Source organism: Glossina fuscipes, unplaced genomic scaffold, assembly GCF_014805625.2.
Source record: "Glossina fuscipes isolate IAEA_lab_2018 unplaced genomic scaffold, Yale_Gfus_2 222, whole genome shotgun sequence".
Taxonomy (NCBI): Eukaryota; Metazoa; Arthropoda; class Insecta; order Diptera; family Glossinidae; genus Glossina; species Glossina fuscipes.
Genome location: NW_023998565.1, coordinates 183331 through 209188, shown reverse-complemented (window position 1 = coordinate 209188; position 25858 = coordinate 183331). Strand labels below are relative to the sequence as shown.

At 33.8% G+C, this 25858-nt stretch overlaps 3 protein-coding genes, 2 long non-coding RNA genes and 1 pseudogene across 7 annotated transcripts; 2 read left to right on the top strand and 4 right to left on the bottom strand.

The window, feature by feature from the left end:
* Positions 1-90: 90 nt before the first annotated feature.
* LOC119642352 lies at positions 91-2335 on the bottom strand. 3 transcript variants are annotated; one of them, XR_005248013.1, is made up of 3 exons: positions 2060-2335; positions 702-860; positions 91-634 (listed from the first exon to the last, which is right to left on the bottom strand). It is a non-coding gene; the product is annotated as an uncharacterized LOC119642352 (long non-coding RNA). The 3 variants fall into 3 exon arrangements; XR_005248011.1 differs by having other exon boundaries at positions 2084-2335; XR_005248012.1 differs by having other exon boundaries at positions 702-857; positions 2084-2335.
* A 577-nt stretch (positions 2336-2912) lies between these two features.
* On the bottom strand, positions 2913-5504 carry LOC119642376 (annotated as a pseudogene).
* Positions 5505-8837: 3333 nt separating this feature from the next.
* Positions 8838-9811, top strand: LOC119642429 (cyclin-C-like). Its single transcript, XM_038041593.1, has 3 exons — positions 8838-9143; positions 9211-9423; positions 9755-9811. The coding sequence occupies exons 1-3, from the start codon at positions 8838-8840 to the stop codon at positions 9809-9811; spliced, it is 576 nt and encodes a 191-aa protein (XP_037897521.1).
* A 3300-nt stretch (positions 9812-13111) lies between these two features.
* Positions 13112-21182, bottom strand: LOC119642318. The gene is made up of 4 exons (XM_038041436.1): positions 21122-21182; positions 13595-13860; positions 13431-13532; positions 13112-13370 (listed from the first exon to the last, which is right to left on the bottom strand). The coding sequence occupies exons 1-4, from the start codon at positions 21126-21128 to the stop codon at positions 13230-13232; spliced, it is 516 nt and encodes a 171-aa protein (XP_037897364.1). The 5' UTR covers positions 21129-21182; the 3' UTR covers positions 13112-13229.
* On the bottom strand, positions 15780-18817 carry LOC119642319. The gene is made up of 2 exons (XR_005248002.1): positions 18779-18817; positions 15780-18698 (listed from the first exon to the last, which is right to left on the bottom strand). It is a non-coding gene; the product is annotated as an uncharacterized LOC119642319 (long non-coding RNA).
* Positions 21183-21456: 274 nt separating the features above from the next.
* LOC119642317 (exosome RNA helicase MTR4) lies at positions 21457-24891 on the top strand. Its single transcript, XM_038041435.1, has 2 exons — positions 21457-21811; positions 21866-24891. The coding sequence occupies exons 1-2, from the start codon at positions 21681-21683 to the stop codon at positions 24828-24830; spliced, it is 3096 nt and encodes a 1031-aa protein (XP_037897363.1). The 5' UTR covers positions 21457-21680; the 3' UTR covers positions 24831-24891.
* Positions 24892-25858: the final 967 nt, after the last annotated feature.

Genomic DNA, 25858 nt, shown 5'->3' with positions numbered 1-25858 from the left:
GTGTGTGTGTGTGTGTGTGTGTGTGTGTGTGTGTGTGTGTGTGTGTGGATCCGCGCATGTGTGGGGTTTGGAGTGTGGTCATGTGTTGGAAGCGGGGAAGTGTGTGGACATCATTCCCCCATATATATACTACTATACGCAAAGGCCGAAAAATTCGCGTCGACGTTCCTCCATATATATACTACTGTCACTCGCTACTCGTATATAATATTGTGGCAGTAAAGGCTGTAGACAAATTTGCGCGTGGCCTAAAAACTGTATTTTAACATGAAGAAAGCACATAAACAGAACTTATTTATTTTTGTAATAGAATTGTAATTGCGGATTGGTAAAAAAACCAGGAACAATTGAGAATGAAAGATAAAATTGGATTCGGGATCTTCAATCCGTAACCAAAAATTTTGACTTGTTCTACCATGTACCCGATCATTCCACACAAAGTTTGGCCATATATTGATTTTAATACGTAATACGTGCTATGGGCTGCAAAGTGGCATCAACACTAAGCATGGGCAGTTCTTTCGCTGCACGTAAGACCTGATCAGCATATTTACTGCTACTTAATATCCTTCAGGGGAAAAAAAAATTTGTCTTTTTATGCTGAGCAATTTTTATTATCTTATTGTGTTTTAATCTGAAATTAAATTGAAATAAATAATTAAATCACAAATGACAATCAGTAGAGATAAATGCAAACTTACCATTGGAATGCAATGAATATTGCGAGGAGGATGGAAATGGCGCGCGGAGGAACTTACGACCACGTGATGTTGGTGTCTATTTTCTCTCTGAAATTTATTCCGGACAATAATGTTACCAGCACGAATCCGAGCACATTTCTCCGGTGCAGCTCACTTCTGCTGAATGATTGTATAAAAAAAGAGCATTTATCTCCCCTTGAACGTCTCCTGACTAGTTTTAGTAAATCTTTAGAGACCTGGCGTTAAATTTTCGCATATTTTTGAATATTTCCTGTTTTATATAATATATAATCTTATATATATAATTGTTTAAAAAAAGAGCATTTATCTCCCCTTGAACGTCTCCTGACTAGTTTTATTAAATTTTTAGAAACCTGGCGTACGATTTTCGCATATTTTTGAATATTTCCTGTTAATTCTTCGATATATTCGTACAAGTGGTTTTATATATATATATATTTTTATATATTTTTATTTTATTATAATAGCCATTGCGTTTTTGGAATTTGCGTTAAGAGCAGAGAACATATAATTTACTCTTATTGCATGCAGATTGTGTGCAGAAAAATGAAAGAAAACGGTTAAATGAGGAGAACTATTCTGCACATTCCTTAAAAAATAGGAATTGTTGTGTCTTACGATATTTCTGTTTTTAAATGAATTAGACACGGAAATTCTAGCTTGGCGTGAAAACGCAAATAAGAAAGCTGGAAATGTTGATGACATTGAAAAATAATGGAAACTGAAGGGTCTATACTTACGGTACAATTTACAATAAAAACACTTTAGAAAAGTTCAAGGAAACAGATAAAACTTCTCTACTCCAACAAGAAGGTTCAAAACTACTGGAGGAGTTTCGCGCTGATATATTAGGGAAAATTTCCAATAATTCCTTTGTTGCCACATGTTTACCAAAGTCTGCACTATGGCCAACACCCATATTATGGGCAAAATAGATTTTTTCTTCCTCCGAATGCCGACCGTAGATTTCTTCGTAAATATCAATTCTTGCGATTTAATACTAAAATATTCGTTAACTCTCTTTTTGATTTATTATTCAGTAAGTCCCATTAATATTGGTTTTTTTCGCGCGACAAAAAATAAATGTTAAATAAAAAGCAAAATAACTGATTTTATTCAGCTAGATTACCGTTTCAAATTCTTACGCTCAAAGAATATAACATTCCGAAGAGGATATTACATGTCTACTGTAATTTCTACAAAAGAAAAAATATTCTAGCTTCGGAATAATAGTTCAAGATAACAAAAAAAAATTCAAAAGAATGAATTTAAATATCATTAATTCTAAAAGAAATACCTTGTGCGATATGTACGAAAATTTGCCCACCGTCTCTCACCTTTCATTTATTTTATTTCATTACCCTCAGATGACTATGAATCGAAGTGAAATCCAGGCCCGCTCATTAAATTACTCTCAGATGACTGTGATTCGAGGTGGATTTCAGGCCCGCTCATTAAATTACTCTCAGATGACTGCAAACGTCTGTTTTCATCTGTTTTATTTGTATCATTGAACAATAATTCGAACAACAATTCTGCACAAAGTTTATTCAAAATTCCATACTTTCACATAATTTAAAATTCATACTCTCACATAATTCAAAATTCCATACTCTCACATTATTCAAAATTCAATAACATAATTCAAAATTCATACTCTCACATTATTCAAAATTCAATAACATAGTTCAAAATTCATACTCTCACATAATTCAAAATTCAATATAATTCAAGATTCCATACTCTCACATTATTCAAAATTCAATAACATACTTGAAAATACCATACCCTCAAATAATTCAAAATTCATACTCTCACATAATTCAAAATTCAATAACATAATTCAAAATTCCATACGAGTACGTTGCCACTTTTTTCCATATAACAGATGATAAAGATTTTTTATTGACCATTTTTCGTATTTGTTAAAAGCAACTCTGTGTTCTCTCCATTCTCCGCACATGAGATTTTTTTTTTATTTTGGTGTAAAAACGAAAGCCGGGTAACGGTTTCAAAGGAAATTTTACGAATGCACGAGGAAGCTTGCTAAATCAGAAAAATTGTTCAATAAAAGAAGTGATTCCACACAAGAATTATACAAAAGAACAACGATTATACAAAACAATTATACAAAAAATAGCAAAATAAAAAAAAAAATGATATTATAAAAGAATAAACTTCCGTGTTGTGTTAAAAATTTGTATTTTGCTAAATTAGATTTTTTTCCTCAACTTCAACTTCAATGTAAGTGCATTTTATAATTTAATATATTTAATTTTTTGCCTAGTAGTCCTTTCGGAGCAATTTCAAGCAATTTTATTTTCCTCCATTTCGTCTACTGGCGCATTTTTGTAGATGGCACAGCTTTTCACTACAAGGCGGGTTATTATTAGTCTCATATATTCTTTCACGTTTTTCAACTTAATTTTTTTTTATAATTAATTTGCTCAATAATTAATATGCCCTTTGAAAGTGGATGAATAATAATATTTTATTTATTATGTCTACATATTTATCATGTCTACTTGTAGTCGTTTTTACGGGCAGGAGAATGTTTACAATAGATATCATCTGTGTAGGTTTGAACTATACTTTTAACTCAACTAGGGTGGGCAAGAAAATTACTCGTCAGTTCCTTATAATGTGCGTAAGTCGATAACGTCCAAGGAGCCCAGAGTGTCGGATAGTAGCGGAGGAGCCTACTGAGCGCATCTTTTATCTAAATAATCGAGGCGGCCCCAAAAATCTGACAAGTTAAAAAGGAGTAAATTAAAGATACTATATAGGCTTAACACAAAAGTTTTCATGACTATTAGAGGCTTATTTGACGGGGCAACAAAGTAGAACAATTCGAATAAAAAACTCTGAGTAATTCAAACAATTGGACGAAATTTGTTCTTTTTGGTGGAAATTCTTCCATATTATCTAAAAACAAAGTCAAATTCTTACATATTAATACAGCGATCAAATTAAAAGTAAAAAACAAACATTTCAGTCTTTTTTTACAAGAAACTGTTGTATAATTCTCTGACAAAATAAAATTGTTTTTATGTATACGAAAATTTAAAAAAAAATGAAATTTGAAAATTTAACAAATATAAGTTTATTCATATTTATTTTAATTGGACAATTTTAAAACGGTAAACCGCTCTCTTTCCCATCACAAGTTTTTTCTGTTATTACTCTTGTTTTAATGAAAGAATTTTTTTGAAGATGTTGCAAATTCTCTACCATGAAAAAACACATACAGAACAAAAATTGTAACCTTCTAAAGCTGTTAAAAATTCTTTATCAGTAAATGCTATGGCCAGTTTAAATTGTTGATTAAAAATGAAGAGGAAGCCACCATGACACTCTTCCGGGGCAAATCGAAAAAATGATGGTATAAAAACTGAAATATACTTCATGTAACCAAGTTTAATTTCAAAAATTTATTCGAAGTTTTTATTCAATGAATTTCGGGCCATTGTTTGCTAATCGTATGTTACAATGAAATGCAATTCTGCTCTTTTCGTATCTGAATCCATGAATTTGATGATAAATTGTCCTTTTTTGTTACCAAAACAACGTGCTGTTATTACAATAACATAACCAGGGCAAAATAGTATAGGAACATCATTATTAAATACTTTAAAGTAATCGCAAGAATGTATGGCTGGCCAAGGATTTGGAAAGACTGTACGATGATCGATTTCTTTAATAACTTGGATCTGACCTTTTATTTCTAAAGCTTTCAACAATTCCGAAGGAACGTGATATCGATACGTAAAGATGTGTAAAGGTAGACAGCCGATTGATCCAACAGTCTTTTTTTCTCTTCGCATAACAAAAACAAAATTCAAGTGATTGACAATCGAGGGCTGGATGATTGCAGCTGAAAGAAAGAAGTTTGCCATGAAATAATAACTAAAGACCACCGATAATGATGGTGATGATGCATAGTTCACTGAACTCGATGAAAAAATGGCACAAATATGTTTATATACCTGTAGTATATATTATATCAAATGAAAATTTAGTTTCTTACAATATTATCTCACTTATTATCAATAATGTCGGGTGTCTCTTATTCATTTATTTATTTTTTATATTATTATTACTTTTACAATGTCTTATATGAATTGTAAATCTTATATGTAAGTCCTATATGAATTGTAAACAAATGTATTTATATTTGTTTTTGTCCGTTTTGCCACATATCTTCCACTCATTTTTCATTAAATATTTGTTAACATATACGATACAATACAATTCTCATGTATTAAAGTTTTACTGTATACACGTATCCTTTACCGCAAAACGTGTTATGTATTCTTTTTAAATTTTAGTTTTACGCTTGAACAATATAAAGTAGTCCTTTCCTATTTAAAAACATACCGAGATTCCCAAGAAAACTATGGGTATAGTAAAATGCACTTACAAGTCAATGATGAAGTTGAAGTTAACGATAAAAATCTAAAAAATCGTAGCTTTTTCTTAGCACAGTACAAATTCTTAACACAACATGGAAGTTTATTCTTTTATAATATTATTTTTATTTTTGTAATGTTTTGGTACTTTTTGGATAATTTTTCAATTGAAGTCACTTCTTTGAAAACTAAACTAGTTTCAAAAATTGTTTCCCTATTTTTTAACAATTTTTTTTTTAAATATTTTCTTTTATTTAACAATTTTTCTTTATCATCTGTTCTATGGAAAAAAGTGGCAAGCAGTCGTAACAAACTCTGTTAAATGGCAAAGCAGTCGTAAAAAACTTTGTTAAACGAAAAAAAAGTGGTGGAAAAATTCGTAGCAACAGCAACAGCTGTTTGAAATTGTACGTATTTCAATGACACATATAAACTAGATGAAAATACTTATTTTAGTCATTGATGACCATTTCACAATTCAGTAAAAGCTCCTTATTCACGGGGTATACGTTCCATAAAAATGCCGCGAATACAGAAACCGTGAATACGGAATGGTTATTTATATAGGATTTAGGGGATACGTTTCTAGGTGACAAAATGGAAAAAAATCAATTATTTAAGATTCTTCGTCATTTTCCGCAGTCAGAGCAGGCCACAGTTTTTTCTAGCATGACTTCAATATGTGGGGCTTCAGTTCTTCCAATGATTCTTTTATGTTTACAATGTATTTTGCTATGTCAAATTTCTTTCAGCATTCCATAACATTCATATCAGGCATAATGGAAGTGCGAATAAGGAACTTCTAATGTATTTATTTACACCACTTCTTTGTAAACCAAATTAGATAGAAATTGTACTAAAGTATAATACAAATCACAGAATCATTAACGACGTCGTCGTTTAATGTTGTCTTTTACATTATTTACGACTATTCATCGTTTGTTTTTTGTGTTCTTTTGATTTGGTTTTAGGCGTATCATAAGTTGATTCTGTCGCAAATTTATAGTAACCTAAACAACCATATAGGCTGCATCTGAGAGTAAACGTATAAAAATTTGCCACGAACTGAAAGTAAGCGTCTATGATTCTCAATAATTTGTATAAAAATTCGAACATATGAGAATAAGCGTATATGTTTGTTTACACTTCTCAATATTTAAACTATGGGCACTTTTGCAAGCTTTGGACGACGTCGTTTTACCTTTTACGCCCGCTTCCATTTGGGGACTCCCATTGAAAGTATGTCTTCATAAGGAAACAAGGTTTAATTTTTGATTTGAATTTTTCAGAGAAATATACGAAGAATTCTGTTATGTAAAATAATTTAGGCCGTTTGACGTTCTTAGGTTAAAGACATTAAAACATTAAAAACGTTTTTCGGCAAAGTATAGTTTATAAGATCTTAACAGTGTAATTCTGGTATTTCTGACAGTGCATTGTAACCATTTGAATTTGAATGTTGAAGTAGATGTATTGACGACGGAGGCTTTAGCTGACATTGTAGATGCAATTTTGGAGTCATTATTGTTTCAAAGACATCAAATCCCACTAGTTTACAAAACTTACCGACAACCAGCAATGTAAAAAATTCTAATTATACCGAAAATCATGAGTTATATGTGGGAACACAAACAGACACGCAAAGTGTTGTAAAAAGCTTCGAGATCGATGGAGGAGGAGCCCCTACAGTTGGATTGGCTCAATATGACGGACAATATATAGTCGGTACGGCAGACGGACGAATTCAACGTTTATTGAGAGAAAAAGAATGTGCGGCTGTGCCTGAAGTTAACATTATAAATGCCGGAGATAATATGGAACGTTTACGGCAATGTTCATTCGATCGGCGTCTGGTAGCTAGTGCTGGCCAAGGAAGACAAAATAATCCAAAATTTTTGACCTTGCTGTAGGGAAAATTCATTTTTCCTCCAAAAATCTACCTAACGACTATTTACAATTGGAAGCGATATGAATGCTGTTACGATTTACACTCTTTGGGAGGAGATGGCTGAACGGACTCATCAATTGTCTTATTGCGTTCGTCGATAATACATTTAATAATGTTTAATAAAGATGTTGCGTTTTATTTTTTGTCGTCATGTCTATTCGTATGCATTTGTTAATTGTTTAAGTTTTAAAAGTAATTATCTTATTAAAAAAGTTTTCTTAGTTAATAAATTTTTATAAAATGAAAAGCGTTTTAAGCAAAGTTTTCAATCATTCTAGTTTTTCGTTCCCAAAAGCAAAATACAAAAAACCTCGTGTCTACAGCTATTTTTATTTTAAATGCACGTAACATGCGCCGATTTGGAAACATTCTACACGTTTCTTGGTCATTTACTTGGTGTAGGATGTTTATTCTTGTTCATAATAAGCTGTAGAGCTCAAAATCTTTTATTATACCGAACAATCTAAAATCGTTTTTTTAACCGATCTAAGCTTCTCTGTCCATTTCTCTGCCTGTCGGTATAGATTGCAATTTTTGAGATATTTTGATGAAGTCTGATACACTGACATGGAAGAACGCTGTTGAACATGGTTTGAATCGGTCCACTTTTCCTACCACTCCCCATCATTTGAAAAGTTATAGGAGAAATAATTCGTTATATATATGTCTATAATCATTATTATTTGATCAATATCACAATTTATCGACAAAACTCGCTCTCTGATAGCAATTGGACATTCTAAATTGGTATGAAAAATTTGATTCAGCTGTGGCAATTTTTTCAACCTGCTCCAATGTAACCGTTCATACGAAAACTGGATCTTTATATGGTAAAAAGATATAATTTTCAATATTTCGTGGTGAAAAATCGTTTCTAACCATGTAGGTCCACTTTTTGCATATCGCCTCTCGCATATAAAGACTCTCAAGAAATGTAAATTCTTATATGTCAAAAAGGCGTTGGATCAAATTCCATATAAGATTCCTAGTAACCCCTTATAAAAAAATTAAATTATATTTTAAACTATTAAAATGTTTAACTTTTAATATTTGATGACGAAATTATTGCACAGCATCACTTTAGAGAAAAATTGACGGTTCTGAATTCGGATCAGATAGATCTATTTTGTAAAACGTAATATATGTAAAGATTATCATGAAAAGTAAGCCCTTCTACAGAGAGAAAGTTTAATTTCTAGATTTTATGATGGAAACTGAAAACTTGCTAAATCTGGGTCACGCCAGTTGCTGTTTTAGGCACCTTCCAACGTGTGGACTTCCATGAAAAGCACTGCTTTCCATGAAAATTGTGTATAATTTTGGCGTATTCTTACTACAACGAATGCATAAGTGTTTTAGAGAAAGCTGTGTAGAGTATCTTATTATTGGCACCGCCAAACTATAATTTCCGTAGTTGTTTTTGTACAGTTATTGCGACAACAATGGAACTAATTAATAAATTTAATTTTTTCTTTTATTATTGTTGTACAACAAATGAAGACAAAGCAATCGCAAATATTTCGATGAAACTTGTTACTTTGAGTTGTTTTGGCCTAAGGTTGAACGCTATTGAAAATTATTCAGATCAGTCTCTCTTTTCGACTACTGCCCATTTATCGCCTTATTTTGGAAAGTTATGCGAATAACTGTAGGATTGCGTAGGATAGTGGGCTACAGCCCACTATAGTGTTTTTACTTGTTTTATTATTAAACTGGAGCAGTCGTATACATGTATGTCGCATTTTCATATACTTCACAATGTCCCATGAAGAGTTCGGTGTGATTTCAAATTCCCGTTTAATTTTTATTTGCCAATCAGTGATAAAAAGTAAATTTAGTTACGTTTACACGCAAGACTTTCCATATCGCACAAATCATATTTTGGAATGCGAGTTTTATTTATTAGAAAATTTGGGTTGCTGTCTGATTGTGTATCAACCGTATCGTCCGTTATTGCAGCTAGTTCAAGATATGGGGCAAGAGGATCAGTTATTAACATTTAGTTGGCGAATTGTTAATGATTCGTTACGTACTGATGTTTGTTTGTTGTATCCATCATTCCAAGTTAAGTGAATTAAATTCACAACAAGTATTCATAGTTAAATTAACAATTCTATATATCATTTAACAGATTGCTATAGCAGGCTTACAAATCGCCTGTGTCATATTGCAAAAAGACTCGATGAAGCAATGGTTTGCTGAACTTAACGTTGATTTGGACAAAGTTCAGGAAATTGTACGCGCCATTGTTAATCTTTTCGAGTTATGGAAAGATTGGAAGGAAAAAGACGAAATACAAATACTCTTAGCGAAAATACCGAAACCAAAACCTCTTTATAAAAAAGCCTCATCGATGCGAGATTAATGTGTATATTCGTACTCAATAATTTCCGTATACAAATTCTATATAATTGAGAAAATACAAATTCCATACAATTGAAAATGCCTTTAGAAAATAAACGCATATTCGTTCTCATTAATTTTGCATGTATAGGGTGCAGAGCCAAATTCCTTATGTCATTGAAGAAGCCGATTTTTTAATCGAAGTCACAGCCTTCGCCTCCTCCGTTAGCTAAAGTATTTGTTTGCGTTTTTTTCAACTGACTTCACAGCTCAGTTATAGTTTTATCAAATTTTCTCTAATAAAGCATTTTGCAATTTCTTAATCATTTAAGTTAACTGATTTTATTGCCGATTATTCAACAATTTATTCGAAAAAAGATGTATCTTAAATCGGCGCCTTTTTATTTAAATCCATTTCCTCACAATACGTCGGCGTACTAAATTCCACTATAATATCTCAAAAACTGCGGCTTATAGGATCAACACAAGAAAGCAAAACCGACAGGTACGCACAAGCTTAAATTGATTCAAGAGCGGTACTCAATTTATCGACGCAGTGAGTCTACCTAAACACCTTCTGGGTTTTGCATACGTTCGCACAAATACATCCGCGCACTACAAGCAGTGTATAGTAGAAAAATTGGTAAAAACTTCGAGGCACGTGAAAGTGATAATAAAGAAATACATTGTTAGGTCTTTCGTCAATAAATTCGAGAAAATGACAAGATTATTACGATTTTTACAGTCACCCGATTTACTTTCAAAAGTGCCTGATCCGAAATAGTTGCCTGCCACAGTTCACATTTCTTTGCGTTAAAGTCGTTACAAACATTTTATTATGTGGTCATTGTTATTATATTAAATTATATAAAAATTAAAATTTTAATTAATCATAAGTGTAACAAAGTATGTCATTAATAAAACTAATACTTTGTTATACATTACACCAATGTGCAGCACCTAGAAGTGCTTGAGATAGACCTACTTCTTATTATACCGATCGATTTAGAATCACTTTTTGGTTTGATTTAAACGTGTCTTTCCGTTTATTTGTCTATTTCCTTGTCAATCGAGCAGAAATTTCGGCTGAAGAAAGGTATGGAGCAGAATATGACATGTAGAAGGAATACTCTTTGGACTGGCTCCAAGCTCCTAAATTGACCGAATCTTAAGGAATTTTATAAAAAGCATCGTTCGTACGTTTTATTGATAAAAAGTGAGTGCAATAGAAGAAAAAAGCTAAAAACCTACAAATTTTTTAAATCTTAATAATTCTATTAATTAAAAAAACTTCTCCTAATAAATTTAATGAAGGAGAAACAGCTATATTAGTAGAACACAAAAGAAATCATCTAAACCCTATTGAAGATATAAAATTTAGTATACCTTTATTAATAAATAAACTTCGTCTTCCTATCCGCTCATAAGAAATATTTGCTAAACAAAATTATCCTGATGAACATAACCCGTTAGCAATTATTAAAGTATAAGATCCACGAATCCCTGTATAACTAATTGTTATTAATCCTAACAATACAATTCCTATATGAGCAACAGAAGAGTAAGCAATTAAAGCTTTTAAATCTACTTGGCGTAAACAAATTAATCTTACTATTACCCCTTACAATGCCTTCGAAAGTCATTGTTCTATTCTTCTATCTTTTTTTTGCATCCAAATAAAACGGTAAAGGAAAAACAAAGCTTTTGCATGTTCGCAGGATATTATTAGTCATTTTATCGATCTTGTTTATGAAAATGGCATGTCTTCCAATGCTTAGATGTATCTAAAATTTATTTTAATAAAAACCATAGCTGTTGTAACTTATTTCCAATTTCGTCCGATTGATTTCAACCTTAAAGGTAGTTAGACTCAATCATGTAGTCTTTGTTTTAATACTGTGACATTCAAATTAAATCGTTTCAACATATATATATATATATGACGAAATAGATGTGGAAAAATAAGTATGATTTTAAAAAGAAAAAATTAAATTGATCTTACTCTTTATACACAGAAATAGGTAGTTTTCGGCAGTGATTTCCTTCGAAAAAAATGCGAAAATTATTTTTAAAACTTAAAAATGCATTCACCTGATAAGGGTCTGCCGATTTTATTTAGAGCAAACTTGAGAAAGGATTATTTTGTGTATGAATCCGAACTTCGCACCACTAAAACTCATTACAATGCTTATCATAATTTTCAAATAAATTATCAGATCGAGGTTAAACATCGTAAAAGGCACTTTGAAACCCTCAGTGCCAAGCACCAATTTCCAGAAGATAGTGATAGTTTACTGTGCAGCTGCTGTTTGAAGTGTATATCAAGCTTATAGACGCATAGACGATGATCGTGGCGAATCCTATGAGTTGGGCCAATCAACAGGAAGTGCATGCGTTGCATGTTACCAAAATACTGGATAAAGCAAGCTTGTCGTGTCGAACTTTTCAAACAGAGGCAATCCAATCGACATGCTCTACATGCTCTTTGAATATAATTTTATTAGTTCAAATGATTACTTCGGGTTTGCAAATTATCTACCTATACGCTAAATCCAGTTAAAAATGAAGAGCGTTTTCAATTCATTGAATGAAAAAAAGCAAATGGAAGAATTTTTCTTCTCGGTATATCCTCAGTTCAGTTCTTTTAGCAGAAAGGCTCCTCCTCTTTGTTGCGTTTCTTTTTTTTTCAACTTTTCTCGTAATTATGTATTAATGATATTTTTGTTGGTGTAATTGTTTAATTGTAATAATGAACTAAACAGTAATAATTGTTGCATCGAAAATACATGTATAAAGAACAAAACAAAACGCGAAAATAATCAATGTTCGACTAATCCACGGAGAGATAAAGCCAAGAACCAGGCCAACAAACGTTGCAAAAAATATGACCCTTGCTTGTCTGCGCTAGACATCTTGAGCTTTCAAAAAATAATGTGCTGCATGTTTTAATTGTAAGACAAGCAATTATATCCTGTTTTATCCTAATTTAGAGATATACAGAACATACAGATTAGAGAACATAACGTCAAAATCTTTAAAATATTTAACTTCTATTATATCAATACCTCACTTCTCAATACCTCGAAACTCCAAGTCATGCTTCTTTTCTCTAATACCAAATCAGATAGGTTACAAGTTTTATATTCGCTGAAATAACTATTTTCTATTAAACAACCAATTCCATTTCACTTTGGCTTTAATGGATTAAACTGCAAACAGCAAATCAAGGTTTGCTTTCTGTAGAAAATTGATATCAGCCCGGTCAATTTGAAGTTCAAGGAAATAAACTTTCTTTACAGATCAATACTTGGAACAATATTCAAATTATCCTACATGTTCAACAAATACACGGATTGAACTCCTTTTTGCCTTTTTTCAATTCCATTTCGCTTACATGCCGTTCTTTGTAACGTCTGCAAATGCATAAAAAAATCCCATAAAAGATGTGTATTTATAATAACGGGCCGTATATGGTTCTCGATATCGAATAAACTCGATTTGTAAACAATTTCGCGATCGAAAGATTTTGCATTCAACAGTAAGAAAAATGGGTAGTTTCTCGATAACTCTCTCATATTCGTTACAGCAAGCCCATAGTTGACAGCTATAGAGTTTACTCAATACTGAGCTTGGTTGTTGATTAAATATATGTGTCCATATCTCGTTTGTTCAGAACTAAAATCACAATATAGTTTTAAATATTTTCTTCTATATATTGTCGCAGTAATGTAGCTGATAAGCTTTAGCAGCTTCACATTCTTTGAAAAACTTTCAAGCACGTTTCAATGGAAAATTGTTATATTTGGACTATATAGGAGACTTTTTAAAACCCCTTGCGCCATAATCCGAAGGTTTAATGCGTTCTGACACCTGAGGAAACCCTGGGTCACCCGGATTACAAGCCACACGGGAGGAAACCACGCGCCAGCCTCCTTTGCGTGTCCAATCCTACTCAAATAGAATGCACTTGTCATTACTTAAAAATCATCAAATGTCATCTTGATTTACGTTTTGGTTGTATTTAAAATAATAGAAACCGCCATATACTGCCCCCAAAAACAAGCCAATTTTGCCTGTCCAAAATCGTATAGCGAAAGCACGCCCATGGCCCTAGAACAAAAAAGAACTTATTACATAATTTTTTTAGAAATTAACGTTTCCATTCAATTTACCAAAACGGGTGTCAATACATCACATAATTTATCCAAAGGCATTCTATAAAAACGCTTGATAGGATTTTGCAGTTCTCTTTCAAGAGCAGGCACAGCGCAGGGTCCATGATGAATCTCCAAGTCTTTCAACCATTGCTTTCGCCAAGCACGTTCTTCGTCGGTCATGCCAATCAGACGCTCGCGTTCACGTACCATGCGGCCAGCAATGGACATTGGCTTAACTCCTCCAGTATCGGATGCACTCATTTTTTGTTTTTGGTAACAATCTAGCAAGAAGAATTTGTCAAAAATTGCAGAAAAAATCGACCTGTACCTATGTTAAAAATTGTTATGATTTCAGAGACATCTGTTTTTTGAAAGCTAAAGTCAAAAGAGGTGATAAAAAAAATTAAATTAATATGGTTGTCAAATTTATTTTAAGGAATAGGAACAAGGCACATCGAAAACGTTCGTGCTTATCAAGCGTGGGGATGAAAATCATGTGAATTTAAACTCTGTATGTTATTTCTTTATTCGTACTGGGAATTCAACTTTTCGAAATTTTTGCAAGATTCGCAATTTCTCTTTCAAAAAGATAGAAAATTTCAAATATTCCTTTTATTAAATATGCAATATTTTCAAATTTATAATAAAATAATGTAACATTTGAATCAAATTAAAAAATATAACGAAAATCCAAAATGTAAAACATTTTGTGAAAACGGCCAAGAAATTAATGTATGCGGAAATGTTATCAAAACTTTTATTAATTATATATTTGATCCCACACTTATCAAATTAGATTATGTCGATTCGATTTCTTGATTCTTTTCTGTCTTGTATTCGCACATGTCAAATAACTTCCCACACAATAATTAATAAGCATAAACAAAATAATTCCTGTACTTAAACACTACTTTTTAAGAAATAATTAAAAATAAAGGCAATTGCAAACAAATACTCAAATACTAAACATCGTTTTATTTAACTGGTTCCCAATGTCAAAGAGCAAAAAGACGAAAGAAATGTCATTCGGAAGAAATCTTGAAACAGGAGGCAAATAGAAAATTCAAAACTCACCAAAATGGTGAAAAATAAAAATCGATTCTGAAACAAGAACGTGAAAGCTGGAAGATTAAGTAACGAAAAATTAAAAAAGTTCACCAAAGTAGTGAAAAATAAAAATAGACTCCGAAACAAGAAAGAATAAAAAAAAAACTTTCTTCTGAAGTATAGAAAATTTAAAAATTCTCCAAAGTAGTGAAAAATAAAAACATTAAAAAAGTAAAAAAATTAAAACAAAAGAAACAGTAAAACAACAAAGAAAATTTTTATTTAATTCTGAAAAGAAAAGAAACGAGGAAAAAAACAAAGAGCCGCAAGCGGATGAATCATAATTAAACAAAAACCCGAACGGGTAATAAAATGGGAATCCGCATTACAACTGTCATTTAGGTTTTTTCTTAATAAAGGTAAAATAAGGCAAAGTAAATATTTGTAAACATATTCTAAAGCTTTATCGCAAGTTAGTACTCTTTATTGTAGTATCAATTTCTTATTCTGAATGCGGTTAAGCTGTCGGTGTTTTTACAAAAGATTTTTCAAGAGTGCTTTCAACGGTTTACAAAGACACATGCCGAACATAAATTAGGGAAAACAACTTCAGTCAGAACAATACTCTACGTCATGGTTATATGGTTTACTTTTTTGTTCGTTTCAAAACCGTTTTAATTCCGGCTAAATTGAGTCACACAAAAAGTTAATTAAAGAAAAGGGAATAAATTAATAAGCTTTAAACATTCGTACTTTTACTTTACCATAAGTTTTCAAACAAAGTTTCTTCTTTTCCATTATAAATATAATAATTTTAATGTTACGCTTATTTTTTTTTTGGGTTCTTCAGTTAAGATGAAACAAAGCAATAAATTTGTGGCTTAAATGTCCAGATGATAAACAGTCGTAATATATGGTAAGAATTATATGTAAAACACAACAAAAAAGTGGCTAAAAAGAACAAGCAACCTAAACCAAAAAGGAACAAAAACAAGCAACCTACAGCAAAAAAATTAACGTTTGAATTTCTCAAATTTATATATATATTTATTTATATCTAGTGAAATAGGACGAGAGCAAATGAATTTTATAAATTATATCATGTGAATATATCGGTCCTCCTTGTTTATGTTGCTTATGGCCAGCAATTTAATAGCCAATATGTTAAGAGTAAATGTGTGTACATGAATTGTCGTTGAGTTGTTCAAAAGAAAAAAACAGTGTTGCAAACTTTGGCTGAAAACAGTATTATAGGGCAACAAAACAGTATTCTATAGCAATAGAAAACGATTGAACGCAAAAGATAATAATAATAATAATAACGGTAAATTCGCTTTTCTAATAAAGCAAGTTAGTGCCCGAGATTGCGTATATTTTTTGCTACAAAGAGATCGAGGAGACCGTCATATAACTTGAAGAAGCTAAAAGAACTTATAATACCGTCAAGCTTGCGACATCTAAAAATTAGATGCTCAGCAGACACGACGACATTGCAATCTTCACAAATCCCACGTGGTGTCACTTTTAAATGTATTTAATCATAAGTGCGACCACTCATGAGTCTAGAAAGGATATTGATTTTCCACGAATTAAAGGAAGCCTCTGAAAATCGTTTATATTGAAATTTGGGATTTATTTTGTAGAAAAGGCGGGTCGATTTAACATGTGCAAACTCTTTAAATTGATCCTTCGGTTATTGAAAGTTCCGAATTGGCCGTATTGCTTCATTGGGAGTGTATTTGATGGACAAAATTGTCCCATCAACTTGAGCCCTTTTTGCATGAAATACGGCTTTTTCATTTAAAAAAAAACCGTAGTGACCAAACCGTAGTATCCAAATAAAGTGATAGTCGTCCGCATGAGATTCATGTATAATTCTATGTATATCAAGCACATATTGATTATCTGCATCTCTTTTATTTGTAGGTAGAGCTGACTTGCTACCCGAAAACATAACAATTTTCTTGATACCATCAGTAATAGCCACCTTAATGTCTGGATGTCTGACAGCAAGCAACACGATAAAAGTCGAGGAAAGTTCTCCCAATTTGACTCTATATACTATTTTAGACAGATGCTTCACCACCAAGAAGCTAGATACATTATGTCCGAGGGAACCGTCAGTGGCATCTAATCATAGCCGTTGTTGTAATAAAGAAGAACCTTTTCTTAACATAAGATCCTCGTACATGCGAAATTGGAGGTAGAGATCAATTCAAGAATGTTCGTGAAGACCCTACATTTGTTAGTAAAAAAATTTCAAAGAGGAATTGAAGTTATCTTGTCAAAAATGTGACATAGTTTTTGAGAACATAATGTGTAGCTGCAGGAAATATTATCACTCAGGTATATAACTTTCTGAAAAAGAGGACGATTCGTTATGTTGACCTCAATTAGTTCTTTGGCAGTGCAAGGAAGAGCTCTTTCGGAAACTGGCCATTGACCAGAAATGGCTTTAGGAATATGTTGAGGAGTTGAGGGGATAAGTCCAGTACAACGTTTTAACACTCAATTTTTATATGTTTGTATAGGTTTCTTAATGTAATTTGGGTAATTGCAACATGTAGAATGTGCAAATTCAATTTTGGACCTGACTAAAGATTTCTATACAGTCAAAGCTTTTTTGGGGGGCAAGCCTGACTGATTGTTAGTCGTGAGTTTGATGATATTGCACCCAGATTAACAGTCTTTGAATGCTTTCTCATAATGTCCACGAAGAATTAGGCCGCCACTTAAAATTCTACTAACAAGCCGAAGAGATTTCACCTGATCAACTTTAGTTCCTTTGATAAAGAGCCTGATTTCACGTTTAGGATCTTCGACAATATAAGTAGTGTTTGTTTATAAATTAAGATCGGCGCATGAATCGAAAAAAAGAGCAGCTTTTATCGAGAGATTATTCACAGCCGCTGAAAAAAGATGATTGCGCAGATACAATTAGGAAATCATCTGCATATTGAAAAATATGAGTTTGGCCACCTTGAAAAGGCTTTAGCAGCTGCCTTGTGGAATACCACCGTATACTTCAATTTTGTCTGTACCCATTACTAACACACACTTGGGCAAAAAATGTATCATCCACAGATGTATTTGAAGAGGAATTGAGTTTACAAGAATTCCATCAAGCTTCAACCAGTTGACACAATCACAGACTTTGCTGATGTCCAAGGAAATCATAACAACCATTTTATTAGCTTTTTTAAACTAGGTATGAAAAAAGATAGTTCATTAATGCGCATATTTTTACATTTGCGTTCTTGATAGACTTAAGGACGAGTTGGAATAATGTTTCCGGTTTTCAAGAAATCCATTAGTCTCTCCTTAACCATGAAGTCGATAATCTTTATGAATACGGATATTAGCGAAATTGGTCTGAAGTTACTTAAATCATTAAAGACCTGTCTTAGCAATGGGAACTACCTTGATACATGGCAAACCTAGTGGTATAAACTTAATAGACCAGTAGTTACTAATTGCATGCAAGAGGATATTTAAGCTTCCTCCAGACAGTGCTCTGACCATGTCATACTTAACTCCATCACAACCTGAAGCAGCAATCCTCTTTCTGGAATGTAATACATACATTAGCCCACACAATAAAAAGGGTGTATTGTTCAGACCATTAGAAGGAATTGAAGGTAATGTAATCAGGTTAACACTTGGAATATAGCTCATGAGCATATCCAAGTATCTTTTATTATCATAGTCATTCCACACAGCACAACCATTTAATTTTCGACTGAAATGTCGATGACCATTGATGTAATTCCAGAAAACACGCGAGTTTCTATTACCAGGCAACTCTTTAATCGTAATAGCAATATGCGTCCTTTTCGCCTTTCTAACTGCAGACGTCCATTCCTTCAGTGTGCTTATATAATCAACGAAGTTGGCTGGATATTTACTCAATTTTTTCCTTGCAGCTTGGTATTTACGAAAAAGTGTTGACAGGAGAAGTCCACCAACGTTTAGATAATATCAGAAAAGTTAGCTCTAGTAGACTTGGTCGCGGATTGAAAATCACTTTGAATTGATGATAAGTCTGAACCAAGATCAACTTTATACAGGCGGTCTATAAGTTACGCGAAATGAAAATTTATATTTTTTTAACGAAATTGTTTCGATTGTGGAATAAAATGGAAGAGTGCTGACCTTTGCCAATGGAAACATTGGACGTGTTCCAGTTGAAAGATAAAATAGTTCAGTTAGAGAAAGTTAGATCCAAGACACTGCTCGCCGTGCGACCGTTCCGGTTACAGTGAAAGGTAGTATTGCCGTTATTTAAGACACTGAAACTGCTGGAATTGATGGCATTTACAAGGATTTTGCCTTTGTTGGTAGAGACTTGATCGCCATAAAGGCGGTGTCTTGCATTGAAATCTCCAGCTAGAATCACATTTTGTTCACCGTCAAGAAAGTCACATAATCTCTGAATCCCATCACGAAAGATTTGCACATCGCGACTGGGTGAAAAGTAGGATGATGCTATGAAAAGATTCGGTTTCAGGTTCATGGTTTTGATGATGATAATGTCAACGGCAGAGTTTTAGGGAATACGTCTGAAATTGACACCTTTCTTAACTAATATACTAACACCGCCATAGCCATCATTTCAGCATTGGTGGCTGAGGCATAATTCGAAACTTTAACTTGAAAACAGTTTTCATCTTTCAGAAAAGTTCACTTAAGATGCAGAAATCAACCTTGTTTGCGTTTAAGTAAAAATCCAAAAACGATAGGTTATGCCGGACACTTTGAATATTATATTGTAAAAAGGATATCATGTTGAAACTTGGGAAAGAAGCTCAGCGGATTTCCTCGTAGTACTGGGTGCTTCAACGGGGCAGGAAATGGCACAGACGGACATTTTTTCTTCAAATTCTTTAATAAGATTATGAGGGATCATCGGACGTTTCAAGTTCTGAGGACCGCAAAAGCTGTTTGAAATTATTGAACGCCGAAGACTTGTTCCAGACGGCTTGGGTGGTGAATTGAGGAAGGCTTGGTGGCTGAACTGAAAGGAGATTTGAAAGGAACCGATTCCTTTTTGGCGACAGCATTATATTTATTTTTGTTAAAATTTTGGAGTGACAGGATAAAGAACTATTACATCCAGGTACTGCAACTTTCAAATCAACCTGCAACCCACCCGTGTAGGTACTATCTAAAAAAGTGAATGCTAAAGATAAAGAGAAGCGTTTCAGCGTTTCCCATCAACAATGGAAAATATGAATTTACGCTGTTTCCATTTGGATTGAATTATGTTCCATAGATATTCAAAAGAACCCTTGTTGACATCCTGCACGAATATATAGCGAACATGCCGCTATATCTATATTGACAACATAATTATATTCAGCAAGGATGAAGAAACGTATTTGAAATATATTAAAAAGGTATTTCTTACTCTACAGTCAGCGACTCTGAGTGATCGAAATTCCAATAGAAAGCTTAGACGGTGGAAATCCGAAATCATGAAATGTATTAAGGCGGACGAAACTTTTGAATGAATCTACCTACGAATGCAATAACATCGACGTAGCGAACCGCTCGGCTCAATTGGTCAACTATCGGATTAAGAATATCACAATCAGGTAAGAAAATGATTAAGAAATTACCAAATAGGGGATAGAGTTCGCCGAACTAAAAGAAATTGTCGTTTTCTTTTCAGCATAACCATAATAACCTCCAATTCAGACGAAGTTAATGTCCTCGGTCACACAAACTCACAAATAGTAGGGACAGATTACAGACTTTGCCAAGAAACAATCGGATACCATGAATTAATACACGGTATCGACTTAGAGGAATAAGGAAATTTACTCTGCCGTAAGCTACAACGGAACCGAATATATAAGTGTTTTATATTAACCGCGTCAATTTCCAAATTGGTTGCCGGAAACTCGGACCATGATTACTTTGAAATCTTGCAACAAAAAAAATATCTTAAAAAATAGCACTAAGCACGTAGAATGTTTTTAGAAAAAATGGACGAACTAACGCCAAGAACTAACGAAGTGCTAAAAACTGTCAAAGATGAGAACACTAAGGATTCTTTAATAAACCAATTAAAATAAAACTAGACATAATAGAAGACGAGGTTATTAATCTACCACATACATTGGGCTAAAGTGCTAGGGCTAGAATGGTAAACCCCTTCATTTCGCCTGGCGATGAAATGGAGATGGTACAAATCTCTACGATATAGAAAATATTAATAATATTGAAGAATCTTTTGAGTTTAGCGAGATCAAGATAGCTACTAGTCATAGTTCCCTCCTCTAAACTATTAGCATTTCAACAACGGTAAAACAGTCATCAAACAGAATACCTTTGAATAAAGACTGCAATCAAATTGTGGCGACTTACAATTGCACTTTTAGACATTGAACGCAAAATGGGCAATATTATCTGCTACACTGCACCCATCCTCATCATATTAACCATTTATTGCCTCTTTTTGAGGAAATTATGAAAGTACCATTTGACTCTTACCTGCCATGTGTTCTTAAATGTCAAATAAGTTCCCAAACAATAATTAATAAGCATAAATAAAACAATTTCTATAATTAAACATACATTACTTTTTAAGAAATAATTCAATATAAACGTAGTTGCAGCCTCAAATACTACGTGTTATCGCGATTGCCAACTTACTATGATTATTTTGCGAGCAATAAGCTTTTCAATCGTTTTCAATTATTTTCGCATTTCATTTCATGTTCTTCACCATATATATATGTCTTTATATATGTATATAAATTTGCAATCAATCTAAACGCTGACTAATCAATGTCCACACAAAAAATTCGTTTTCACATTGAGCATTGTTTGCTAAGCACAGTGAATCGTATGTTGTTAATTTACGGAATTGAACAAAAAGAGGAAGAAATCGTGCTTCAAAATTTTGTTTCCAATTCATTTAATATCAAAGAAAACGATTTTGTTCTATAATATCTTTGATAAGTTTTATTAGCTTGGTCCATCTTAACTCAATATCTGCCAAGAAAAAAAAAATATCCTCAATAAGCAAACAAAAATCTCTTTCTTTCTAATGGAGGATGTGGACGAGTTATTTAATTGCTTTAATGAGACAGCAGATATCGATATTACTGAGGAACTAATTCCACCGGAAGAATCAGTTATCGCAGTTGTAGACAAAGGTGGATTAAAAGAAAATGAGAGGTAACTAGCAATTTCCATTTTTTGAAAGGAAGTTAGAGAGTTATTTTTCTTTAGTCCCAGAAGTATTGAAAAACGTGCCCGTGTTGTCAATAGCGCTGAAGATGCGGCTGAGGATACTAAGCGTATTAAGATTACTGAGTCCATATTGGATGATATTTGTGTGGACGCTTTGAAATCATGTGTAATCGTCCATGTTATCAAATCACCTGAGTCGTGCACTCACGAAGTGGCTATATATCCGGGGCAAGAATATGTGCCTCTGCAATATTTTATTGGCAAACCCGCCAAATGTTACGCTTTTGTTTTGGATCCTTTTCAAAAAGAGGCCATTTTATGCATTGATAACCAGCAAAGTGTTCTAGTTTCGGCTCATACATCAGCGGGCAAAACAGTAGTGGCTGAATACGCCATCGCCAAATCATTAAATGCTAAACAGCGGGTGATCTATACAACACCAATTAAAGCTTTATCCAATCAAAAATATCGGGAATTTAATGAAGAGTTCAAAGACGTAGGCTTGGTAACGGGTGATGTGACAATTAACCCTTCGGCGTCCTGCTTAATTATGACGACTGAGATTTTGCGAAATATGTTGTACCGTGGCAGTGAAATTATGCGTGAGGTAGGATGGGTAGTGTTCGATGAAATTCACTATATGCGTGACAAAGAACGCGGCGTAGTTTGGGAAGAGACATTAATATTGTTGCCCGATAATGTGCGATATGTTTTTTTATCGGCCACTATACCGAACGCTCGTCAGTTTGCGGAATGGGTGTGTCATTTGCATAAGCAGCCATGTCATGTAGTCTACACGGATTACAGACCAACACCGTTGCAACATTACATTTTTCCAGCAGGTGGCGATGGGTTACATTTAATTGTGGATGAAAGCGGACATTTTAAGGAGGACAATTTCAACACCGCCATGGCCGTTCTACAAAGTAGCGGTGAAGCTGCCAAAGGTGATCAAAAAGGACGTAAGGGAGGGATTAAAGGTGTAAATAGTGGCCAATCCAATATATTCAAAATCGTGAAAATGATTATGGAAAGAAATTTTGCTCCGGTCATAATTTTCTCCTTTAGCAAAAAAGATTGCGAAGTTTATGCTATGCAAATGGCAAAACTTAATTTTAATACGGCAGATGAGAAGAAACTGGTCGATGAGGTATTCAACAATGCCTTAGACGTCCTATCGGAGGAAGACAGACAGTTGCCACAAGTTGAAAATGTGTTGCCGTTGCTACGGCGTGGTATTGGTATACACCACGGTGGATTGTTACCAATCCTGAAAGAAATAATTGAAATTTTATTTGGCGAAGGTTTGCTTAAGGCTTTGTTCGCCACGGAAACTTTTGCAATGGGCCTGAATATGCCAGCCAGAACAGTTTTGTTTACTGCGCCTCGTAAGTTTGACGGCAAAGATTTTCGCTGGATATCTTCAGGAGAGTACATACAAATGGCCGGCCGTGCAGGACGTCGGGGTCTTGATGATAAAGGTATTGTAATCCTTATGATTGACGAGAAGGTGTCGCCAGGTGTTGGTCGAGATATCGTCCAAGGCAAAGCAGATCCTATCAACTCGGCTTTTCATTTAACGTATAACATGGTGCTCAACCTCCTACGAGTTGAAGAAATCAATCCAGAATATATGCTGGAGCGGTCATTTTTTCAATTTCAAAACCAATCTTCTATTCCAGAATTGTACAAACAAGTCCAAGAAAAACAGCAAGAACTGGATAAGTACAGGGTCAACGAGGAGCATAGCGTCGTTTCTTATCACCACATACGTACACAATTGGACTCCTTGGGTAAAGAATTCCGAAAATGGATAACCAAACCTGAATATTTAGTTCCATATCTTCAGCCCGGCCGTTTAGTAAAAGTGCAAAGTGAATCCGACGAATTCGATTGGGGGATTGTAGTTAATTTCAAGAAGCAATCGAACAATACTCGGAATCCTCTGAAATCTGAAACTGTGGTCATTGTAGATGTGCTCCTGCACGTTACAGAAGAATCGGCAAAAAACGATGAACCCAAACCCTGCAAAAAGGGACAAAATGGGAATATGGAGGTTGTGCCTGTTGTTCACAAACTCATATCCCATATTTCCTCACTACGCGTATACTACCCGAATGATCTAAGGCCAGCCGATAATCGACGCAGCGTTCTCAAAACTATTAATGAAGTTAAAAAACGTTTTCCTAAGGGCCCCCCACTTCTCAATCCAATTACAGAAATGCATATTAAAGATGCAGAGTTTAAAAATATTGTTGACTCGATTCATAAGTTCGAAGAAAGACTTTTTGCTCATCCTCTACACAGATCTTCCAATTTGGACTGCGTGTACACTCTTTACAAAGGAAAGTTGAATGTACTAGAGCAATTGAAAATTGTTAAAACCAAGTTAAAAGAGGCTCGCAGTCTATTACAAATGGACGAGTTAAAACACCGTAAACGGGTTTTGCGACGCATGGAATATTGTACTGCCGCTGATGTTATTGAATTTAAAGGGCGCGTGGCTTGCGAGCTTAGCTCAGCCGATGAGCTGTTAGTAACTGAAATGATATTCAACGGAATTTTCAATGACTTGACCACTCCGCAAACAGTGGCATTGCTGTCGTGTTTTGTATGCGATGAGAAATCTGCTGAAACGATAAAATGTGCAGAAGAACTTTCTGGTCCTTTGCGTTCTATGCAAGAGTTGGCGAGAAGAATTGCTAAAATCTCAACTGAATGCAAATTGGAATTAGATGAAGAAGCTTATGTAGAGAAATTTAAACCATTTCTCATGGATGTGGTTTTGGCTTGGTGTAAAGGCGCATCGTTTCTTAGTGTATGTAAAATGACCGACATATTCGAAGGATCTATAATACGATGTATGCGTCGTCTTGAAGAATTATTGCGACAAATGTGTCAAGCTGCTAAAACAATTGGTAGCACAGACTTAGAAAATAAATTTTCGGAGGGTGTACGTCTACTGAAACGTGATATTGTTTTTGCCGCATCTTTATATTTATAACGCAAAGAGACCGATATTTGCATTTCATTACAATTCGCTTGTTTTTCTTTTAATTTACTCCAAATAGATTTCATTGCTTTTATCTAATTATGTATGTATGACTATATATTTCAAACGAATCAAATATCCAGCAAAAACATATTTCATAATTTAATTCAAATTTTCAACTACTTCATCAACTTGCGAGCGGAGGTTGATATTTGCATTATCTATTTGCTGTATTTAATTGAATTTCTTCTATATTTTAAAGATAATTATTTTGAGTTGATGCTTATACGTCGAAATGGGCAGGACCTGTTGAAAGTTAAACTTAAATACCATATTAATTCGGAAGGAAGTTTCACTATACAACAAAATGTTCTTGGCTCGACGAAGTAGGGGTAGTCCTTGATGTCCGCTTATCATCAAGACCAAGTGGTCAGTTTTTCAAACGGCATGCTGCTCACTTGTATTGTTTAGTTGGTTTTTGCAATGTCTACCAGAAATCAATTGCTTACGTGTGAACGAAACGGCTGAACGTGATCTGAAGCTCGTTGGTAAACCCAACGTAGCCACCATATATAAGGAAACTAAGCGCGATCATGATTTGAAACAAAATTTGGACGCAGTACCTGCAGAAAACAGGCATACGTACAACTCTCACGCTTTAATGGGTAGTTTCTACTATGTTCAAGGTTTACGCGAAGGTTGCAAGTGAACTCTTAAACCATTGCAAACATGCATAAACTTGGCAACCAAGAAGTTAACAGCAGGTTACACCGTTTCACGTCTTCCGTTTTTCTTTTTCGTTCGGTCAGAGCAAACTTTACAATCTTCTTTCCTCCTTTTTGCATCACATGTAGCTTACAATTTAATCGGATACTGTTGTCGGCAGTTGGAGATGTAGAACCACGGCCAAGTCTTGTCGATAATCTCCTTTTAGCTGATTAACTAATAATTTCACAAATTTTAAATGACTGATTGATCGTGTGTTTCGATTTTGCTTATCAGTGTTTGCACTTAATAGAGCATCAAAAATTTTGCTACGA

Coding starts and splice junctions, on each gene's coding strand:
- LOC119642429 (XM_038041593.1), top strand. CDS start 8,838: ATGTCCCATGAAGAGTTCGGTGTGATTTCAAATTCCCGTTTAATTTTT. Junction 9,144..9,210: donor TGTTGTATCCATCATTCCAA/GTTAAGTGAATT, acceptor ATCATTTAACAG/ATTGCTATAGCAGGCTTACA. Junction 9,424..9,754: donor CAAAACCTCTTTATAAAAAA/GCCTCATCGATG, acceptor TAATCATTTAAG/TTAACTGATTTTATTGCCGA.
- LOC119642318 (XM_038041436.1), bottom strand. Junction 13,533..13,594: donor ATGTATTGACACCCGTTTTG/GTAAATTGAATG, acceptor TTTTTGTTCTAG/GGCCATGGGCGTGCTTTCGC. Junction 13,371..13,430: donor ATTTTAAATACAACCAAAAC/GTAAATCAAGAT, acceptor CTATTTGAGTAG/GATTGGACACGCAAAGGAGG.
- LOC119642317 (XM_038041435.1), top strand. CDS start 21,681: ATGGAGGATGTGGACGAGTTATTTAATTGCTTTAATGAGACAGCAGAT. Junction 21,812..21,865: donor GGATTAAAAGAAAATGAGAG/GTAACTAGCAAT, acceptor ATTTTTCTTTAG/TCCCAGAAGTATTGAAAAAC.